Below are 24,007 nucleotides of genomic sequence, written 5' to 3' on the forward strand. Positions count from 1 at the left end.
TAATGCTGAAGGTTCACTTTCTTTTTAGGTCTTTAATTTTGGTTCCTATTTGATGATTCCTTTGAAGTATACAACATACTAGTACAACATCAAACACTGAATGCCATCTCATATGTGAGATGAGTTTTTGGGTTTATTGCTGTTACACTTTAATTAATCATTGTTATGATGAATTCTTATATTTAAATTGACTGGAAGAACTTTGTCAAGTTTGCATAATACTGATACAAGTGTGATTTATTTTTAGGCAGATGTTATGATTTGTTTTATAGAAAGAATAACAATAATACAGAAGTGAAATCTCTTCATTATACAGTGTGCAGTTATGCAATATATAATGAAATGCAGGATTATTTACTATAGGGATAAAAAAATTTTGAGAAAAAATAGTCTACATGAAGAATGTAAGATTCACAAGAAGAAGGTAATATATACAAATGGCCTTTGGAAATGACTTTCCACGTCTGAGATGACTTCTTATTCTAGTCACTTCGAGTGCCACAAAACTTCCACACCTAGGTTACCAAAATATATGGATGAAAATGTAATTTGTAACTCCCTTTGACACATAGAATGTTCTGTTCCAGATATAAGAAATAACTTGCCATTTGATAAATGTTTACCCTTGTCATATCCCTGGGAAGCATTTATTTTGAACTGATAATTTACTTGTAAAATCAATCACTCTGGCCTCTCTCATTTCAGAGTCTCCATGTAGATATATCCAAGAAACTTCATTCCCATCAAGATGGCCTGGATTCAAAAGTACCAGTTGGTTGTCAAAATGCTTTGGCTGATCTGGAGAAAGAGAGAAGCAAGAGTGGAGCAACGGCAGTAGCAGGCACCGATGGAACCACAGGTCATTAGCCACATGATGTGGGTTTTGACCACCTACATGACAAATGCACAATATACAGATTCTTACTACGTTAATTTTGGAATATATAATTCAGACATAGTGACTGTCTGACCTGCAAATCTCATTGAAATATAGTTTTAAGTGCAGCATAATATTGAACACTCACCCTAATGCTAGGTCTCTTCATTGTTTTTCATTAGATTTTTCTCACTTACATGGCCATGGAAGTACTTTATCCTAAGACTGCTTGTATTATCGTGACATTTTTAAATTTTTGATAGGATTAAGAAGGATTAATGTCTTGAGGTGAGGTTAACATAATTGCAATGTTTCCGTTTAAAAAATCTTTAGCTAAGTAATCTAGTACAGACTTGAAATATCATAGATTGCTTTATAGAAAAGTTGATCTGATAGTTTTCACCTCTAGTGAAAGCAGAACAGGAGCAAATGGATGTGTGGAGTCGGGGATAGCATTCAATTAAGCCACCCAGACTAACTTCCATATTGTGCAAACCTGAGATGAGTTAGCCAGGGAATTATTTTAGGCACACCAAAGCAGCTCAATATCTATTACACGTTATCTTTGAAACTTTACACTGCAGTTTGTAAGAAAAATGAAACTGTAATTATTCTTAAGCATATGGTTTGTTTCTTCTCCCTCCTTATCTGGTTTTGTAGTGAGCGCTCTTTCTCCCTCCAAGGGCATGTAAAAGTCACACTACTAGATAAGAAGTCTCTGCAGTGTTGCTGCTGAAACTCTGTACAATCTGTTCTTTCATGTAGTTAGCTTACTGGCTTCTGACACTCCCATAAAAATACCCCATGGAGCTTTTCTTATTACCTTTTCATTGACTCTCTTCAGGTGATAAAAATGAAATTCTGTAAAGAGCTTTGAAAACCATGCATATTGCCATTCCTCCAAGTTTCAAATACTAACCAAGTACAACTAGACAAGAAACAGCTACTACAGTGAAAATTGCTGCAGTCTGCTGAGTCTCAAGCCATTATTCATTTATAGGAAACTATATTTCCCCCCTAAGATGATGGGTCCTAAAAATTACCAGATAACACATTCCTGGGATCAAAGCTTCTGTTTAAGTTATAGGAAAACTTGTCTGACCTATCACTGTGTGTGCATCTTCCTGGAATAGGGCATGGCAGCCCCCGCTTTGCAGCCTGAATGAATAGTTCAGAGTATATCACAGATCAGGGCAGCCCCTGCCTCAAACACACTGCCTGCAAGAGACAATTTAAGGGACAATGTCCTTGAATTAAGTTATAGGTTCTAGGCAAGACTGTCTAATTTTATTCAAGAGAGTAAAATGAACTCTTACTTAGGTTAGGTAATCTCAACATGCATTTTTCCCCCCAGAAATCATTTAGTATGCTCATCTGGGCAATATTTTCATTTGCTATCCCATTTGTAATCACAATACATTACAGAGTCGGTCTCCATTATGAACTAGAGTGGTGTGATGATTCCATATGTGAAAACGCAAAAGTTAAGTAAAGCAGGAATATTATTCTTCAAATGTCATTTATCTCATGTAATATAGTCTGTTTTTCTTGGTTTAAAATAGAAAGACTCATTGTCTCTCTACTGAGCATTTACCAGACTTGGAATGAATTCTTATCTTTGAAGAGTTACCACTGTGAAGTTCAGATGGGCAAATGGCATCCTTTCTGAGCTTTCCTCTCTTTTTACTACTTAGACACAAGTCAGTCATTTCCTAAACTGCCTCTGGTGAGAGTGCCAGTTTTAGAATCTTTATAAGCATAGAAAAAAAAACAAAGAAAAAAAAAAAAAAGCCTTATTAAGACAGCGTTTCTGCTTCTGTAGTTTTACTCCTTCTGGACACCTATGTCTTTTTCTGCCAGACAGGTGAAGTGGAACCACTTAGAATGTGTATCTAATAATTTCTCTAATGGGAATTCCTTATTTTGGAATTGAATGTAAATACCTGGGTGTTTTACGGCCAATGCACGTGTGTCAACGAGAGTTTGGCTGTTGCAGCCAGGAGGACAGCAAAGTATATATGCCCCAGTCAGCCCTATCCCCTGTCACTAGGACTCTGATGGAAATGACTCCCCAGACCGCCTGGATGACCTCCCTCAGTGGGTCCTTCATTCACTCTGGTTGCTTGGCGATGCCCATGTTTTATTTTAGGAGCACTGTTATTAAGTCTGCAGGTTATTTTGTTCATAAATTACTAAGAGAACAGTTCTCTGAAAGTAGGATGATTAAGTGGTTAACCTTTGGAGTCTGAACTCAGACTGCTGGGATTAAATCTTGTCTGTCCCACTCGCTAGCTGTGTACCACAAGCAATTTGTTAGTGTCGCCATCTCTTTATTTGTAAAATTGGGTTAATAACAGTGCTACACCATAAGCTCTTTCAAAAGCTGCATTGGATAAAATAGGTTAAAGTTGGTATAGAACACCATAAACTCCAATAGAATCCTAGCTATTTTAACTAACTTCAGCATCTTTATGAGTTGATGGCTAAGAAAAACTTCGCTTCCTGGCAATATGTTCTGCAAGGTGCTGGTTAAGACCTCCTCCTGTGGCTCTTGCCGTCTATCAGTTTCTATCTGTATTATTTCCCTTTGAGAACCGTATCCCATTGGGAATTTCATGGCCTCTATGGATCCTTTGGGCATGAAATGGGATTACATATCTTCTGGAGATGGGACACTGATTCCTCTGAGTGAACAAGAAACACTGTAATTGTGCAGAGACCAGGAGGCCCCAAAATATCCTAATGGACCCCTTTTCCCCTTTCCCATCTTACATCTGCGCTCTGAGACAGGGAGAGCAGAGGCTTCACCAGTGACATATATATATTTTATTATTTATTTATTTTTTTTTTACAGAGAGGAAGGGAAAGGGATAGAAAGCTAGAAACATCCATGAGAGAGAAATATTGATCAGTTACCTCCTGCACACCCCCCATTGGGGATGTGCCCACAACCAAGGTACATGCCCTTGACCGGAATTGAACCTAAGACCCTTCAGTCCAAAGGTTGAGGTTCTATCCACTGAGCCAAACCAGTTTCGGCCACCTGTGCCATTCTTGCTAGGTGACGTGTGTTAAGTGCAGATGTTTGTTTTAAACAATTTGTTGCATGGCCTGTTCCCAGGGTAAACGTGCATGTGAAAACTTATTGAGGAGAGCTCTCAAAAACAACACAAAAGGCAGAGGAACTAAAGCAGACCTAGGTACAGGTAAAGTTAAAAGATAGTGAAGTCACACTAAAGACCTCAGCTGATCCCACTGGGCGCTCTGGAACTGGCATGGCTCTTCAGAGTTGTCCTGTGCTGGGGTGAGGGGGCCAGGCCTTTATAGCTCCTGATTCAGTCTGTCATTGGATGCAGATGCCCCTGAGGAAGGGGCATGGCTGTGGGCAAGGTGACTTCCTTTAGCCACGAGCAGTCCTTTGGTATCAGAGGATTAGCAGTCAGTTGTGAGGAGGATGTTATTATCATGTAGGCCACTCACTAATGCAGTGGTTGCTTCTGGTGATCTGACTTGCTCAACAGGATGCTAAATCTTTTAAAATATGCCTATTTGGTTTTGCTCTACATAAATGTTCTCTACTGAACAAATTTTATACTTTCCTAATCAACATTCTCTAATGGAACTTCCTTTCTTTTGAAGCTACAACTATGTTCTAATTATTCCTACATCTTTAAGCTAAACTCAAGACTCATCCTCCATAAATTAGACTTTCCAAGTAGTGAGAACCCTAGGTGAGAAACTAGAACACAGCTACTCTAAGGTCTAGTCCCAGCTCTGCACAAACTAGATGGGTGACCTTCCACAAAATATTTCACTTTTCTGAGTTATATTTTCCTCACCAAAATAGGACGTGTGCCAGGTCATTTTTATGCCCCATCAGTTCTTAAAGTGTTGCTTGTATGGCCTCTTCTGATATCACAGAGTGATGCAGCTGTTGCTCATCTCTATGTAAGGCTCACGTGGAGATGATCCCACATCTGTGAACACACTTACTGTGGTAAATTAGTCAGGTGAAGGGAAAGGCGCTCCATGGAAAAACTCCACTGAAGTCAAGGAGGGACCTAGAAATAAATGGATCTACAGGAAAACAAAGAAGTCTTTATACTGAGTTTTCAATTAATCCTAATGCTAAATTTCAGATTTCACTTCTATGATGGGAAACAAAACACAAGGCAGTTCCCCATCAAGATTATTATGAGAATTAGACGAAGTGAGGATTTTGTATTAAAGACCTTAGCCAAATGATTGAATGTATGCTCTAAAGAGGTAGTGCTTTATTTTTTAAAATATATCTTACTGATTTTTTACAGAGAGGAAGGGAGAGAGATAGAGAGTTAGAAACATCGATGAGAGAGAAACATCCATCAGCTGCCTCATGTACACCCTCTACTGGGGATGTGCCCACAACTAAGGTACATGCCCTTGACCAGAATCGAACCTGGGACCCTTAAGTCCACAGGCCGACACTCTATCCACTGAGCTAAACCAGTTTTGGCAAAAGGCAGTACTTTAGATATCATAAAATATAGTCTTGTCTCTCAATTTTAAGAAACAATTCAGCAATTAGTGTTTTTCTGAGCAGTGTGTAATTTTAAGCACAATAATTTCTTTGATTCCAGCCCAGAAAACCTGTTATTTAACATTGTGGATCATTTCAAACTAGTAATCCAAAAATCTGGTATATTTTTTATATTTCCATTTAACATCAATGCTGTGTTTTCATAATATAAATAAAATAATGACACCAGTAGAATTGCCCTTGTATTTCCAGGGAATACTATCTAAATTTTGGAACTACTGACAGCCTGAAGTAAAATGTTATAAGACTGCTCTTCATTTTATAGCAACTTCTTTCCCTCTTCTCAGAAGACTTAAATGTTTGAGAATATGCTGGAAGGAGAACCCGCAGTCATTTCAAATTCTTTGAACAATTCTGAAATATCATTTCCTATTAGGCAGTTGTGTGCATACTGACAGCCTTGCCCCTCGTCTTCCCTGGAGATTAATTTATTTCCTGCAGTGCTTGCTCTTCATGGAAAATCTGACTCCTCAGCCTTCACCAGTGGGAGTTCTCATCAGCAGAATGTTAATTATAAAAGCAAAACCATATACCATATTGAAAGGGAAAAACAGTTCTCCGGGCAAAGCAAACTTTGTCTTGTCTATTCTTTTCACTCCATTCTCTCCTCGATCTGTGGCTGGATAGAACATTAGCCACTGGGGAAGCAGTCTGTGAGATAGTGAGGAATAGAGGGAAATGTGCAGGCTTTGCAACCAGGCAGACCCAAGACTGAGCTGTCACATTTCTCCGTGATTTGGTTTCCAGGTCTGTAAAATGAGGATAGAAATATTTTCCTCACATGAAATTGTGTAATGAGGCTGGCATAGAGTAGACACTAAAAAAATTATCATTATTACAGAGCTCCATCAACAACCTTTGTTTAGCACTTACTGTATATTAGTTGTTATGGCATAATATTAACCGTGCATCGTATTGATTTATGAAGGAACCTATTAGAGAAGTGAGGAAATATATCTTTCAGGTCTTAAAAGATAGAGATGTTAGACTAAGACAGATTACTGAGATAGCCTATTTGGAAACTTGGTCTTACTCTTCATTTTCTGACTCTTCTCATCACCATTTTTACAGCTTTCATAATGCTTGTTAAGGACTTATAAACATATTATTTTTTCACCAATAAGTTTTTTTAAAAAAAAACAAAAAACCACAAATTCTTTGCTAATAGTTTTAGGTCTATTAGAACTTGAAAATGCCTTTGAGTTTATTCTTTAAAATTATTTTCTCTAAAATAAAAAATTGTCAGTTTCTCTTTGATTTTGTCTCAGAAATAAAACTTTGGTAAATTAAATCTTGAGACACAGAAGGCAATAGCCTGACAACAAAGTGTAGATAAGGCTGAAAAATGCTTACCAGATGAAGAAACAAAATCAATTACTTTAAGGCCAGAAAGATCAGTTTCAGTGACATGATTGTAATTAATAATTTCATTTAAGTGAATTAACTTTTTTACATATTTCCCCTTGTTATTTTATGATTTGAGGGTAACACTAGAAAGAGAGAACAACTGAAGCATTAGAAGAAGAGGTGTTATGGTGCGAACTCATAACAACTGAGACCTAATACAGGCTGCTACAAGTAGAGATGAGCTGTGTGTGTGATGTACAACTTATGATAAGGAGTATTCTTTCATATGAAAAAATGACATTTTTTCTTAAGATCGGTGATAGTATTTAACTTGGGTAGAACAATGGACTGGATATATATGATGAGCTTTGACTTTCATGAAGTCTAGTACAAATCATTGATTCTTTTTTTATTAAGGTATTACATATGTGTCTTTATCACCCTATTGCCCCCTTTTTAATGATAATTGCATTTTTAAAGTATGAAAGTTACTAAATAATTTTTTGAGTCTCCCCCTCCATTTTACTCATGAATAATTTTTAATCTTATTATTTTTAATTGCCCTTCCCCTTTTTCTCACCATTTTTTGGAGGCAGGCAAAAATATTTTAGTTATTTTTCTAAACTAAATCTGGTTTTTATTTTATTCTGACCCATGAACAAGCAAAACAAAAAGGAACAGAAGACAGTAACTTTCAAAATTTATTTCAGTGTTTCTCTAAATTCTTGAACATAAAGAATGTCACATAGGAGCATGTTAAAAATACTTATTCTTAGGGTCTGCTCTCTACCAGTAGAGCAGGGTGGGCAAACTCTGGCAGTTGGTCTAACCTGTCCCATTGCCTGCTATTGTCTATGATTCTTTTCCTGCTCCTGCTCTATCAGCAGAGTTGAGTACTTTTGACAGAAACCAGATGCAAAGCCTCAAATATTTACTATTTGGCCCTTTAGAGTAAAAGTTTGCTAACCTCTGCTCTAGAGAACCCAATTCAGAAGTTGTCTGGTAGGAACTTGTAATCTATTGCAACATGTTTCTTGGGTGAGTGTGGTGTAGGGGGTCTCTGGACCACACCTTTTAAATAATGCAGTAGAAGACTTGTTACTTTTCTTTTCTTTCTCACTCATCACACCCACTACATCAACAAGCCCTATTGGCTTTATCTTCATGAAATATCTAGAATACAATCATTTTTAGCATGGTCACTATTATCAACCTAGTTCAAGTCATCATCACTTCTCATCTAGAGAACCTAACTAATCTATCTGCTTCTGCCCTTGCTTCGTACTGTTCCCATTCTCAGCACAGCAATCAAAGTAATTATATTAAAGCCTCAGTCTGATCATGGAAGTTCTTTCCTCGCAGTCCTCCAGGGCTCACTCCACTTCTTCCCCTTTCGCACAATTGGCCTCCTGTTTTTCAGAAACGCTAGGGGTCCTCCATCCTCAGTGCTTACATAGGCTGTTTTCTCTCTAATTGTCATAATTTTCCCTTCAGGAATCAGCATGGCTTCCAGCTTTGCCTCTTTTGGGTCTTTCCTAAAAGAACAGTTTCATAGCCATTACCTTTTTATGATGCCTCCTGTAACCACCTCATTTAGATTTGTAGTGTTCCTTGCTGGAACTGCCTATCTCCCTTTTGCCATCTAAAACTTTATTTCTTATTTTGATTATAGGTCGCCTTTCCTATGTGAGGGCATTATGACGGCAGAGACTTTTTATCCATGTTCTGTATCCTTAGGTTCTAGAAAATGGAATGGCTCATTGTAGGCTCTCAATAAATATTTGAGTAAAGAAATGAACCCCAGACTCCCATTCTGTGGTTGAAATATAGTGTATGACACCTATCAAACAATTTCTGTGTGCAAAAACAGTTGCCAATAGTTTAAGTGTCAGACCCATTTCTGAAAAATGCTGCAATATCATATAACCACTATAGATGAGAAGAATAAAATAGTTCAATCTCAAGAAATAACTTTATTATAAAACATGCTAATAAAAGATGAATACAGATATGAAAATGGTACATGGATAAATACAGATATGAAAATGGTACATGGATAGAAATATTCAGGAGGGATTCCATGAAACCACATTTTACAATCAAGCTTCCTATTAAAGATCCTTACTGCAGATTTTACTGTTCACCATCAAGTTGAGCAATTTGAGGAGATTGGCACTCAAAATTCCCAAAAGGGAAACAAGCAGGGTTTGACTGACCTGGGTTCAAATGAAGTCTTTAGGAAATATCAGTTTTATAAAAGAAGGTAAAGCACTTTTATATATTATATATTTGAACTTGATTCCTTCAAGGTAAAATAAGTTTTCTTTCACTTTAATCCTCTCAGTCAACAAATTAGCCATCTAATTTTATGTATATAAAGCTTTGATTTGTTGGTTGAACAGCAGGTTATTCCTACATAAATGTAGATTTTAACTATCACAGGACACTTTTGACTTTTGAAGGATAGTATTTAGAGAGAAAAATAAAACTACATTCTATATCTATTCCTCTGTGGATGAAGTGTTTGGTTTGGTCTCTAAGGAGCTGAGTATACATGATTCCATATCTCTCAGTTAATTTGATCATTTAAGTAATTATGAGTATTTAAACATAATCAGTGAATATTGAATTAAATTTAAGAAACATCACCTCCATATTAAATTTGTGACATTTTAAAAGGAATGGATGGTGAATATCAAAAGAACTGAGGTTTTAAACCAATTTGAATTTTATGACCTAAATAATCATCAGAAAAATAAGTTCCTGCACATTTTGAGATTTCTTTAAAGTTAATGCCATATAGAACACAGTTTCAATTAAATGTTACATCTGCTCTGTCAGTTTGAATGCGGATGTTAGTTGGAGCATTCCTACACTGGGTGGAAGATTGTACTAGTTCAGGCAGAGAGAGGCCACTTATAAGGTCACCTCCAAAACTAAGATTGTTTAAATCCTATTATTTTATGTCAAGATAATCTAATTATACTAACCCCATCTCCTCCTGTTTTTCTGCTTAACTATGTACTATCTTAAATCAGTTTATTGACAAGGGAGAGTGAGACTAATAACTGTCAAGATGACAAATTGAACTTTCACACTATGGGCCTATAATAGTTTTATGTGAATATGAGATGGTAATAGCAAGTAATATTCCTGTAGCACTTTGCATTTTACATAGTAGTTGCAGGTCCATTATTTCATTTGCTATTTCTTCAACTCTGTGATTCAGTTATGATTATCAAAATTCATTCACTGATATAGTAATGGAATTTAGAGATTCCTCAAGACACATAGCCAGTAAGTCTCAGAATAAGAAATCATACCTAGGTCTTTATTTTCTGTTTTCTACTCTACAGTATATCTATTTCATTTGCCCTCAATCTCCATTTCCCCCAAGAAAAGCAGCACTGTGAGGGAGAAATACTGTAGTTATCCCTTTTTCACAAATAAAGTCACAAAGATAGTAGGAGATAGGAGTGGGAATAAAATCTGGGCATTCTGCCTAAAAACCCCATGTCCTTTCATCTATAATGTATATACCACTACAGTATGTAGATTTATTGCTGCTGTGGTGTAAGGAAGACCAAAATATCCACGGGCAGCAACTGGGAATAGTGGGTGATGAGAAGAGGGAAAGAAACCAAGGAGAGCATGGAATCCAGTCTGACCCTCCCTCATCAGGCCACTGACTGCCCCTGCTTTGCCCCAGCCCTCAGCCCCTAGCCCCAATGGACACTGAGAGGAGATGTTGACAGAGGAGAATAAATCAGTCTGCTAAGGGAATTAACATGATGCGTAGAGAAATTCCACTTCTTTCTGCTTTGACACCTCCTTTCTTAAAAGTTTCCCAATTAGTCTGTGAGCTACCCAGAGGTCACAAAACTGTATACAATACATTGTCTTTCTATTTCACACATATAAAAATAACTGGCAGTTAGTGAGAATAAAATTCCTCACTGTGAAATATAAAACCCTTTACATTTATCAACTCATTTCTTTGTCAAAATTGGCACATAGGCATCATATATAAAATAAGCACTATTATTCTTCCCCCCATTTATTAAAAACTAGAGGCCCAGTGCACAAAATTCGTGCCTTGTGTATGTGTGTGTGTGTGGGGGGGGGGGGGGGGGGGAGAATCCCCTCAACCCAGCCTGTGCTCTCTCGAAGTCTGGGACCCTTATGGGGATGTCTGCCTACCACCTTAGGCCTAAGTGACGTCACAGTCAGACATTCCTCTTGCAGTTCGGGCTCTCTCAGTCCAGGACCCCTTGCTCCTTACTGCCTGCATGCAGCGGAGGTGGGAAAGGCTCCCACCACCACCACTGTGCTCATCAGCTGTGAGTCTGGCTTCTGGCTAAGTGGCACTCCCCCTATGGGAGCACACTGTCCACCAGGGGGCAGCTCTTGCATTGAGCATCTGCCCCCTGGTGGTCAGTGAAAGTATAGTAACCGGTCGTTCTGACATTTGGTCAATTTTTATACTAGCCTTTTATTATATGGAATGAGGAAATGAGGCACATAAAGGTTAGATGACATCCTTAAGGTAACAGAGTTAATATCTAGCAGAAACAGAGGGAAGGAAAGGAGGGAAGGAGGGGAAGAGAGATCTAGGAAAGAGATAGGATTGGGGGAGAGAAAAGAAAGAAAGGGAGGGTGAAAGGAATAGAGGAAAGAAAAGAAACAAAGAAGAAAGAAACAAGGGGGCCAAATATATGGTGACAGAAGATGATTTGACTTTGTGTGGTGGGCACGCAGTGCAATTTTACCTAATAATAGACAAACGTGTAAATTGACTGGACCTCCGCTATGCCACCAGCCAATGAGGAGTGATATGCAAATCAATCCAACAAATGTGGCAGTTGCATGCACAGGTGCCGAGTGACAGGGTCAAGACGCTTGCGTTGTCACCCCAGTCTCTCAGGGCCTCTGGGCAGCGTGGGAAGGCAAGGCTGGAGCAGAAAGAGGGGGCTCCGGGGCCTGAACAGAAAGGGGCTGGGCCCGAATGGAAAGGCTGTGCAGGCAGCCAGGGAAAGGAAAGCCCATTCTAGCACGACTCTTCATGCATCGGGCTCCTCATATACAGATAATGTGTCATAGAAATGTATGCTTGAAACCTCTATGATCCTATTAACCAAATTCACCCCAATAAATTAACTTAAAATTTAAATAAATTGAAGGTCCAATAAAAAAAAAAAAAGGAAAGAAACAAACAAAAGTAAGGAGAGGAAAGAGGAGAGAAAGGAAGGAAGATATTAATGGAAAAAGGAAGGGAAGAGAGAAGGGAGGGAAAAAGAGAGGAAGGAAGGAGTGAGGAAGGCAAAGCCAATGAGCACTGGGGCAAGAGCCTCATAGGAATTTTTTGGCTGTGCATATGCCTAGCGCCTCACAGATCACTAATGATAGGTACGGGAGAACTAAAGAGATGACTGCTTTTCTTTAGCTCTTGACTGTATGGTGCTAGTGCACGCTATTAGGGTTTTTAAACCCCCCATTCCCCTGCTCCACCAAGCCATACTGGAAAAGAATCAAGTGTCTTGCCTGCACACAGATTTCCTATTTGCACTGTAGCTTTCTTTACTTGAGTATGGGTATGATGCTGTGTTGAAGTCAAGTCCGTGTATATGTTAATCGGAAGCTTCAGATCGTCCAGCTGATGCTTGAGCCCTGTTGCCTTTTCTTCAGGTTAGCATGTGGGTGACGTCTCTACTCGGTAGCCTTCAGAACGCCACCAGGCCTGGGCTCTTTTCTGCAGGCATCCCAGCAGGAGTGCTGGTCTGCAATCAGATACTCATTTCAGAGCACAATCAACGCCAGGCTCTTTGTGAAGCTGTGTGATTGCTGGACAAGTTTCTCAACGTCACTGTGAATTCACTTTTCCCCCTTACATCTCCTGTATAATAGAGTTTTTAGGCAGACAAACTAAAAATGCAAAGGAAAGCACTTTGTAAACTGAAAAACACTTTACAAATTCAAGGTATTATCTCCTAGCTCGTAAAAATACTTACCTTGTATCTAAAGAGTTTACTTTTTTTTTTTTTTACTGTTCTTATTTTTATCTCAGTTATTTCTTTAAAAGCATATATGCATGAGGGTGTCCTATAAGCAGTATTTGAAAGCAAGTAGTTTTCTTCCTGGCTATTTCGAATACATATTTCTGATAGACCCTTCTTATTTTTCCTTTACTTATAGAAATATTCAAAAATGAAAAACATTAAAAATAACAAGATGTGACTGAAGCCACTTGGGTAGTGAACATAAATGTTGCGATGGAAAAGTGAGCCTGGCCTTCTAGCTGAAAAACAACGATTTCCCGACGGTCCCCACAGGAACCGCGATTGCCCGGTGCAAAGAAGAAAACAACTTTGAAAGCTACAGACAAAACAAAGAAGAAATCTCTGTATAGATGTCGCAGAACCTTTCAGTATTGTTTCATTGTCACAAGGACATGTTGATTTAATGTGCACATTCTGTGTGGTTCTTATTTTCACTAACAACTATTAAACAATTGGAAAATGATTTTATATTTCAGTTTCAGAGTAAAACCAGTACAAAATAGAATGACAAGTCACCAAATATTTACTTTTCTTTTCACAAGTGGTTTTGCATTTTTTTTTGTGTTCTCATCATTCGGTTAAAAATAACTTTAAGATATTATGGAGTGATTTAAAATACTCAGGTTTTGAATCTTACTCACTTGAGGCTGCAAAAATGAATTTTACTTCCTATTTTTAGTTTGTGGTGGAAGTTCCCTGTAAATAAGTGTGTGGAGCCCACGCTGTCGCGAGGCTCAGGAGTTTTGCCATAACTCTCTCCCCTGTTTCCTAACAACCAGAATTCATGACCACAATTTCACCAAAGTTCTGCTTTATTTTATGTACTGTATGTTAGATAATCCTTTAGATTAGGGGTGTCGAACTCAATCAGAGAAGGGGCCAAAATCTAAAATCCAGCCTAAATCGCAGGCCAAATGGTTTACTGAACAGTCATAAACTGACAATGTCATAAACTGACAGAGGAGTGCAGTGATGACAGCGCGGTGCGGGCCACATTGCAAGGCCTGGCGGGCTGGATTTGGCCCGCGGGCCTTGTGTTTGACATGTGTGCTTTAGATGGATGTTTATTAGGATCTTGGGAAAACTATTGTATTTATGTATTACGTGTTAAGTATACAGGGACAATATTATTTTGCATCTAACAAAATAAAGAGACAGATAAGTTTTCTCATTGAAGTTATATAAGAATTTAATGTCAAGCTTTGGTTTTGTTCATAGGTCATAATCTTTACAAAAGTTATTAATCTCCTATGCGCTAATTTTTTTTTTATGTATAGAAACAATTCATTGGTTTAGTACCAAAGAGTTTTTGATGACAACAAATCACTAGACAACTTTTCAACAAAAAGGAAAATCACAGTTACAGACTTTTTACACAATGTTTATACAGTCATGCACCCCTTAACAATGTTTTGGACAATGATGAACCCCATATACAATGGTGGTTCCATAGATTATAAAGAAGCTGAGAAATTTCTATTGCCTAGTGACCTCATAGCCATCGTAACATGATACACAGAGACTGCAAAAATCACCAAAGCTGGGGACGAGATGGCTAACAACCTTACCCGAAGTGTGGATAAGGGTGACTTTGAGGAACTCCTAGAGGTGGCTCCTCAGCAATTGATTAATGAGAAATTGTCGCAACTATTACAGAAACACAGAGTTGAAGGTAGAGGGAAAATGCAGAAGAAGAAGAAGAAGAAGAACCCCTGAGGAAAGTCAGTGAAGGATTTGGCAGAAGCTTTTTCACACCTCAAAAAAACTTCTCAAAAAGTTTGAAAACACAGACTCTGATCCGGAAAGGTATTCATGGTACCTTATCTATTTACAAGCAAATGTATGATGGGGAAAAACAAACAAACAAACAAAGCCATCATGGACGTATTTCTGAAAGGAGTGACACCTGCTCAAGAAGAGCCTCATGCAGGCCCTTCAGAAGGTTTCGCAGAAGAAAGCATGACGGTCATGAGATGACAACACTATGAGTGGTACTGTCCCTGAAGGCCTGCCAGCGGGACAAGGTGTGGAAACTTAAGGGAGTGATATTGTATTGATGGTCTGACTCTGTGCAAGCCGGGGCTAATGTGTGTGTTTGCGTCTTACTTTCTTACAAAAAACATTTAAAAAGTAAATACAAATTTTAAAAACAGAAAAAAGCTTTTAGAATAAGAATAAAGAAATAAAATAATTTTGTACAGCAGCACACTATGCTTACATTTTAAGCTTATTACAAAAGAATTGAAGAGTTTAAGAAATAAAAAGTATATAAGGTAAAAACGAAGTTACAGTAAGAGAAGGTTAATTCAGTATTGGAGAAAGAAAAATACTTTTACCAATTTAATATAGACTAAGAGCTGTACAGTGTTTCAACAGTAATGTACAGTGCTGTCCTAGGCCTTCACCATTCCTCACCACTCACTGATTCACCCAGAGCAACTTTTAGTCCTGCAAACTCTATGCATGGTAAATGCCCTGTACAGTTTTCCATTTTTAGCCTTTTATACGTATTTTTCCTATTTAGAATATGTTCAAATATATAAATACTTACCATTGTGTTATAATTGCCTACATTATTCAGTCCAGTGATAGGCTGTGCAGGCTTATAACCTAGGAGCAGTAGGCTATTCCGTGTAGCCTAGGTGTGTAGCAGACTATGCCATCCAGGTTCATGTAAGTGCACTCTACAATGTTTGCAGGTGTTGAGATTTCCTAATGACACATTTCTCGGAGTGTATTTCCATTAAGTGATGCATGACTGTTCTGATTCAGCCTACTTTCCCATATCTTTTTTTTTCTTTTTAAGTGAAAATGAATCCTGATTTACAATATCCTAAAGGTTGTTTATCAATTAGATAATGTCATTAGTTACCTACAGTTTCTGAAAAGTTCTGGGATGACTTTGCTGTTTTTTGTTTGCTTGTTTTTGCTTGTGTAGGCCTCTATGAACAATAACTTTTCAGTTTATGACCCCACATTTGATTATTGAAATACACAGAGAATCTTTTCTCAAACCAACAACCTTGGCAAACTCATGCTATTTTTCAAATAGTAATGGATACTTAGTTGGGATTGTCTTTTTTTTGTATATGAGAATAATTGAATCTGTACATTTAGTAAGTACATTTCCTTAATTAGAAAAAGCAAGTGAAAGCACCTACTCCTGAGTTTAATTATAAATAATCAAGGGCTTTCTGGTGGAAATTACATATAACATTTCTAATTTAATATAAATCTCTGCTTGATGTTGAAAAATGTAATAAACTTTATGCTCCTCTATGGAAGATTTGGGAAGGTTGAAAATAAATTTTCTTATTTCCATTTGTATGTGTGGATGTGTGTATTTTCTGTTATGTTTAGCTGTGGAACAACATCTTCTAAAAACTAAGTTAAAATATTCCTTAACTAAAAGTAAAATCACTTTGAAACATCATAGAGGGACCTGGAGTGTATTATGCTAAGTGAAATAAGCCAGTCAGAGAAAAACACCGTTTCCCCAAAAATAAAACAGTGTCTTATATTAATTTTTGCTCCCAAAGATGTGCTAGGTCTTATTTTCAGGGGATGTCTTATCTTTCCATGAAGAAGAATACGATACACATTTATTGTTAAATGAAAATAAAGGAAATTTATTACCTGTATTTGGTACGGTAGTATGGTAGTTGTCAACACAAACCAGACAAACTGTGACTCCTATAGTATCAAGAATTTACTCATTTATTCAATGACAATCATGTCATCATCTTCTGGAACATCATCATAACAATCCCAATTCCTGAATTTCCTGGTGAATTTCTTGTGACTCCATTTCTTTCAGAATCAGTGAACCAAATCTCTCATGTTTAGCCTAGGGGGGCCTTATTTTGGGGGGGATGCCTTATATTTCACTCAGAAGGAAACCTGTAAGTAGGTCTTATTTTCAGAGGATGTCTTATTTTGGGGGAAACACGGTAAGTATCACAGGATTTCACTCATATGTGGAATCTTATGAACAAAATAAACTGATGAACAAAATAAATTCAGAGACATAGAAGCATGGAACAGACTGAGAATTTCAGAGGGAAGGTGGAGGTGCAGGGGTGGATGGGGAGAGATTAACGGAGAAATTTGTATGCATATATGCATAGTCCATGGTCACATACAATAGTGTGGTACAGACCTGGAAGAGGCAGATGGGGAGTAGAGAATGAGGGAAGGGGGAAGGGGGGGACATCTGTAATCCTATATAATAAAAGGGTAACATGCAAATCAACCAAATGGTAGAACGACTGGTCGCTATGACACATACTGACCACCAGGGAGAAGGCGCTCAATGCAGGAGCTGACCCCTGGTGGCCAGTGTGCTCCCACAGGCCTAAAGCTGTCAGTTGGACATCCCCCGAGGGCTCGCAAACTGCTAAAAGGAGCAGGCCAGGCTGAGGGACACTCCCCTCTCCCCCACATGCAAGATTGTCATGTACCAGGCCTCTAGTACTTTCAATAACAAAGATACATTTAAAAAAAAAATTATTCACTAGTAAAGAGGAGGATGCCAATGGTAAAGAAGCCAGCTGGAGAGAGATTCTCTCCACCCCCCCCCTCCCCAAAACCACAAATTTCACAGCATGGTCGGGCTGTATAAATAGCTGCCAAGACTGCAAGTTATTGATGCTCCATCAGTAAATACTTGAGGGAAGGAGGTAGAAATGGAGTGAGAAATGGAAAAAAACACACACGTACTTCTTAAGATGTGTTGTTCTTATACCAGGGCTTTAATATAAAAAAGTTTGTTTTATGCTCTGGTCAGTGTAGCTCAGTTAGTTGGGCATCATCATGTGGACCAAAGAGTTGCTAGTTCAATTCTTGGTCAGGCCATATGCCCAGGTTACTGGCTAGATCCCCAGTGGAGGCATGCAAGAGGCAGCTGATTGGTGTTTTGCTCTTACATCTCTCTCTCTCTCTCTCTCTCTCTCTCTCTCTCTCTCTCTCTCTCTAAATATTAAGAAAAAAAGTATTTTTAAAGAGTATTTTAGATCAAAGTCAAGATTAATGAGATTTCTATATATTTATGGAAAATATTAAAATACAGATTACTTTTAAGAGAAGGAGGCATGTGACCTTGTATGTGCCCTGACTAGGGATCAAACCCACAACCTTGGTGTATCAGGACAATGCTCTAATCAACCGGGCTACCCAGACAGGGTTAAAAATAAAGTTTTTAACTGGGCATAAGGCCATCTAGGAAATAAGGACTACATTTCCCAGCTTCCCTTATAGGAAGAAAAAAAAAAAGAAAGAAAGAAAGAACGGGTTGGACATGGGAATGACCACTAGATGTTGCTAGTTGTCTAGTTTATAAATCTAAGCAGTTGTAATTTCTCCAAAGCTTGCTTTTCTCTTCACTAATGTTTTCCAAACACCATACGTAATCTAATAACTTTCAGCAAAATTGGAGCTTATAAACAGCTAAAATTATTAACATCCAACTTTTTTTTTTAACACTTCTAACTCCACTCAATCTCTTTTCTTTATATACTAAAAGTAAGAATAGTTTATACCCCTAAAATTTGGAATATCTGCAAATTTATTCTTAATATAATATTTTAATGTATTGCCTGCCTCCTTTCATACCCATACTAATTAGGAAATTTTGCTGTTAGTACTACATATAACTCAATTATGTTATGACTTGATTCAATAAGGCACATGTATTCTAGAACTAGGCTAACTGAGTAACGTTTAAGCTTTTAATTATAGTGCTTACTTCAGCAGTACATAGACCTAAATTGGAACGACACAGAGAAGATTAGCATGGCCCCTGTGCAAGAATGACACGCAAATTCATAAAGCATTCCATACTTAAAAAATAAAATAAAATAAAATAAAAACTTTTAATTATAGACTGCTTCTGTTTCTTCCTTTGTATATAACCTAGAATTGAGGAAGGGCTGGAACAGAACACTAGGATTTGGGGAAGAATGTTTGGTTGTGTCTGAAACCGACTGAACTAGAGAGGCAAAGCTCTGGTAAGGCAGTTTTGTTTGCTTCAGGCAGGTTTCTGTGTTTAACCTTTTTTCTGCTCAGGTGCAATGGAGGGAGTAAAAATACTGAGCCTGGGAAGGAACTATCAATAGAAAGGCTTCATATTACCTCCAGGTCAATCAAAGGGCATGATGTCAGGGAGAGCTTCAGGTCACACCAGGGCATCGCCCAATTAGTGCACACTAAATTTTATCTGAGTCCTTGACCCAAAGTGTCAGTTGGCCTAAAAATATAGCATTGTGTCAGAATCACCTGCATCAAAAAAGGGTAACTGGGGCCGAAATCCGTTTGGCTCAGTGGATAGAGCATCAGTCTGCGGACTGAAAGGTCCCAGGTTTGATTCCGGTCAAGGGCATGTACCTTGGTTGCGGGCACATCCCTTGTAGGGGGTGTGCAAGAGGCAGCTGATCGATGATTCTCTCTCATCGATGTTTCTAACTCTCTATCCCTCTCTCTTCCTCTCTGTAAAGAAATCAATAAAATATATATTTTTTTAAATTCTTAACTGAGATAAGTAAGAATTCAGGGTTGTAAGAGCAATGATATCTATTGTTACAACGTAAACTTTCCTATGTAAGACTGATGATTTTTTGAAGTAATAAGTAAATCATTTAGAAAAAAACCTGCATCCAGATATTTATAGTAAAGCTTATATAGGAGCAGTGATTACCAATAGAAATTCAATCAGAAACTCGGGATTGTTTACATAATTTTACCATACCTCTATTAGTAATTCTCCTACCTTAAAGCAAAATTGAATAGGTATCTATAATTTTAAATAAGTCAGAAAAACTTTAATAGATTAGACAACTATTCATTCAACTTTGGAAAGCATTAAGTTAAAAGGAATAAAATTGACAACTAACTGAAATTGCACACTAATTTTATAAACTCTAATATATCTCTAAAATATTAAAAAATGTTCATTGATTTAATAATTAAACCAGTGTTTTTCAACCTTTTTTGGGCAAAGGCACACTTGTTTCATGAAAAAAATCACGAGGCACACCACCATTAGAAAATGTTAAAAAATTTAACTCTGTGCCTATATTGACTATATATAAAGTAATTCTCTTGAATAGGAATCAAATAAACACAAAGAAAGTATTTTATAATTACTTTATTATGAAATATTAAGTAAACAAAATAGTGAAAAATTATAAAATTCTTGTCTTGTCTGCACCTACGGCACACCAGGCAACTAGTGTGCTGCGGAACAGCAGTTGAAAAACGCTGAATTAAACAATTGGTTTGTTTAGTTAAATTTACTCAGTCATTATGGTAGAACAGTTTTCTTGTGTTTGTCTTAAAATAAAAAACTTTATTGTATCAATTACTGACTTAGATATGAGAAAAATAGAACTTGATATTCTCACACAAAAAAATAATTTTTAGAAATTCATCTGAAGAAAACATCCATTATTTGGGGTTTAGTTGGATATTATGTTTCTATTTACAGTGGTGCCTCACACAACGAACTTAATTCGTTCCAGGAGCAAGTTTGCTATGCAAAAAGTTCGTTATGTGAAACGCGTTTTCCCATAACAATACATGTTAAAAAAAATAATTCGTTCTGTAGCATAAAATATGCTAAGATGACATAAAAAAAGATAAATTTTTTGTTATTATTTTTATTTAGATACATCTAAAAACATAATTTTTTAAAAAAAAAACACACACATTTTTTTAATTTTAAGACAGACTAAGTAGAGTCTACCGAATCTTGCACATCTTCATCCATTTTCTGCTTTTTGGCCGATGGTTTCATGAAAAACCTGTCCAAAGTCGTTTGTTTTTCTCTTTTCTCCAACATCTGCCGGAAATAACGGACAAGAATATCGGAGTAAAGATCATTGATCCTGTTTGCTTCAGCTGAATCCGGATAGTGGGCATTGGTAAACTCCTGAACTGCTTTCCATTTGATCAGGATGTTCTTGATGTCAGCAGTTGGGATTGGTTGATTGTTTGATTGTTGCTCCTCGTTATCAGATGACGCTTCCCTTTGAGCATTGTCCTGTTGCTGGACCAGAAGTGCTTGGAGCTCTTCAGTTGTCAGCTCTTCTTCGTGTTCCTCAATAAGCTCCTCTACATCCTCTTCCTCTACCTCTAATTCCAACCTTTGGGCCACTGTGATGATGTCCTTCACCACTTCTGTGTCATCAACTACTGCTTCTTCCTGGGTCCACGAAGGCACAAGCATCTTCCAAGCAGAAATGAGGGTCCTTTGTGACACTTCTTCCCAGGCCTTCTGTATAAGTCGTATTGCCATAAGGACATCAAATTTCTCCTTCCAAAACTTTCGGACAGTCATATTGTCTCCACCAAACTCGCATTCTTCAAACACCTTATTAAAGAGGGCTCTAGTGTAGAGTTTTTTAAAGTTCGCAATAACTTGCTGATCCATTGGCTGAAAAATGGATGTGGTGTTTGGTGGCAAATACTGCACCTTGATAAAAGGATAATTTTCCTGCAATATTTCCTCTAGGTCTTTTGGGTGAGAAGTGGCATTGTCAAGTATCAGAAGGGCTTTGAGCGGCAGTTCTTTTTACAGCAAGAATTTCTTCACGGCAGGAGCAAAGGTTTCCAGAATCCATTCGTTGAAGATAACTTGGGTCACCCAGGCTTTTTGATTGGACTTCCAATGGACCGGCAGTTTGGACTTAATAACATTATTTTTCTTGAAAATTCTTGGATTTTCAGAGTGATAAACCAATAGAGGTTTGATCTTGAGGTCTCCGCTGGCATTAGACGAAAACATAAGGGTAAGTCTGGCCTTCATGGCTTTGTGTCCTGGCAATTTCTTCTCCTCTTTTGTAATGAAGGTTCTGCTCGGCATTCTTTTCCAGAAAAGACCCGTTTCATCGGCATTGAACACTTGTTGTGGGCAGTATCCTTCATCCTTAATACATTTTTGAAAGTTAATAGAGAACTTTTCTGCTTCTTTCTTGTCAGCACTGCCAGCCTCACTATGCATAGTAACGCTGTGGATTCCACACCTTTTCTTAAATCTAAAAAACCACCCCCTGCTGGCTTTGAATTCTTCTTCATTATCTTGATTGCTGCTACTTCCAGGGACGTTTTTCTTTAGATCGTCATAAATTCTCTTGGCTTTGTGACAGATAATATCTTGGGTTGTTACGTCACCTTTCACCTGCCTGTCCTTAATCCAAATCGCTAATAGCCTCTCCATTTCCTCGTGGATTGAAGACCTATGTTTTTCATGAAATAGTTTTGATACTCCTTTGGCTACTTTGGCTGATTTGATTGCATCCTTATTTGTCAAAATGGCGAAAATGGTGGTCTTGCTGAGGCCAAACTCTTTGACGAGGTCACACTGTTTTACCCCACATTCACTCCTTCTAATTATTTCCTGTTTCATTTCAACAGAAATCACCTTCCTGCTTTTTTTAGAAACCATTATATAAAAAAAATATTGAGTTTAACTTAAAAGGACGACTGCCGTGATACGTGCGTGATTTAATTCGTAATGAAAAACGATTGCCGCGATACGTGCTTAAGTTAAGCGCAGTGACTAACGACTGCCTGCAGTGCCTGCGCGGAAGGATGCAATACATCGGCAGCAATCGTGGAAGCTCGGGCGAAGCAGTCGTGGAAGCTCGGGCAAAGCGGTCGTGGAAGCTCGGGCGACTTTGTTGTGTGAAACGAAGTTCGTTGTATGAATCATGAAATGAAGTTCGTTGTGTGCAGCGTTCGCTGTGCGAGGCGTTCTTTATGCGAGACACCACTGTATATTCACTGGTATTTAAGAATATTTTTTACTATAGATACACATTGCTAATTTTATCCTTTATGAGTATACTAGAGGCCTGATGCACAAAATTCATGCCGGGGGGGGGGGTTGTGTCCCTCAGCCCAGCCTGCACCCTCTCCAATCTGGGACCCCTCAAGGGACATCCCTCTCATAATGCTGGCTCTCAATTGCTTAGCCATCTGACTTTCTGATTGCCCCTAACCGCTTCTGCCTGCCAGCGTGATTACCCCCTAACCACATCCATGTCAGCCTAATTAATGTCTAACTGCTCCTCTGCCAGCCTGTTTGCCCCCAACTTCCCTCCTCTGTTGGCCTGGTCACCCCTAACTGCCCCTAACTGCCCTCCCCTGCAGGGTTGATTGCCCCCAATTGCCCTCCTTTACAGGCCTGGTCCCTCTCAACTGCCCTCCCTTGAATGCCTGGTATCTCCCAATTGCCCTCCCCTGCTTGCCTGATTGCCCACAACTGCCTTCCCCTGCTGGCCATCTTGTGGCAGCCATCTTGTGTCCACATGGGGGCAGGATCTTTGACCACATGGGGGCAGCCATCTTGTGTGTTGGAGTAATGGTCAATCTGCATATTACTCTTTTATTAGATAGAGTAGATATGATAGAGGCCTTGTGCATGGGCGGGGGCCAGCTGGTTTGCCCTGAAGGGTGTCCTGGATCAGGGTGGGGGTTCCCTTAAGGTGTGGGGTGGCCTGGGTGAGGGGCCTGTGGTGGTTTGCAGGCCAGTCATGGCCCCTGGCCATCCAAGTGGAGGCCCTGGCATCTGGAATTTATTTATCTTCTACAATTAAAACTTTGTAGCCTGGAGCAGAGCCAAGCCTCCTGCTTGCTCCGTGGTAGCAGCCATTTCTGTTAGAATTTATGTATCTTCTATAATTGGAACTTTGTAGCCTAGAGTGGAGGCCTAAGCCAGCCAGAGTATGTGGAAAGCTTAGCTTCCTTCATTACCCAGGGAAACCCTAGCCTACTGCTCTCTGCAGCTCTGTGGCTGCCAACATTTCTGTTGAAATTTATTTACCTTCTATAATTGAAACTTTGAACCCTTGAGTGGAGGCCTGGGCCCACAAGGGTGTATGGAAAGTTTGGCTTCCTCCATTGCCAGGAAAACCCAAGCCTCCCTCCTGCTCTCTGTGGCTGCAGCCATCTTTGTTGGGGTTAATTTGCATACTTATTCTGATTGGTTGGTGGGTGTGGCTGGTGGGCATGGTTTGTGGTGTAGCAGAGTGATGGTTAATTTGCATATTACTATTTTATTAGATAGGATTTTCATGCCTAAGACAGGAATTTGGGTCTGAAATAGTTCATAAAAAACAAACTAATCTGAAAATGGAGTCTAGATTCTAGGTG

General features: G+C 38.5%; 1 protein-coding gene across 2 annotated transcripts in view; it reads left to right on the forward strand.

Annotated features, from left to right (window-relative positions):
• The window catches only part of THEMIS (thymocyte selection associated), a 133,062-nt gene extending 119,165 nt beyond the window's left edge, over positions 1-13,897 (forward strand). For both annotated transcript variants that reach the window (XM_084889639.1, XM_084889640.1), the window contains 2 exons: positions 706-859; positions 12,996-13,897. In XM_084889639.1, the coding sequence (XP_084745765.1) occupies positions 706-859; positions 12,996-13,021 (180 nt within the window). In that variant the 3' untranslated portion in view covers positions 13,022-13,897. The remainder of the gene's footprint in view (positions 1-705; positions 860-12,995) is intronic.
• Positions 13,898-24,007: the final 10,110 nt, after the last annotated feature.

Source organism: Pipistrellus hanaki (assembly GCF_964339955.1).
Source record: "Pipistrellus hanaki genome assembly, chromosome: 7".
NCBI lineage: Eukaryota > Metazoa > Chordata > Mammalia > Chiroptera > Vespertilionidae > Pipistrellus > Pipistrellus hanaki.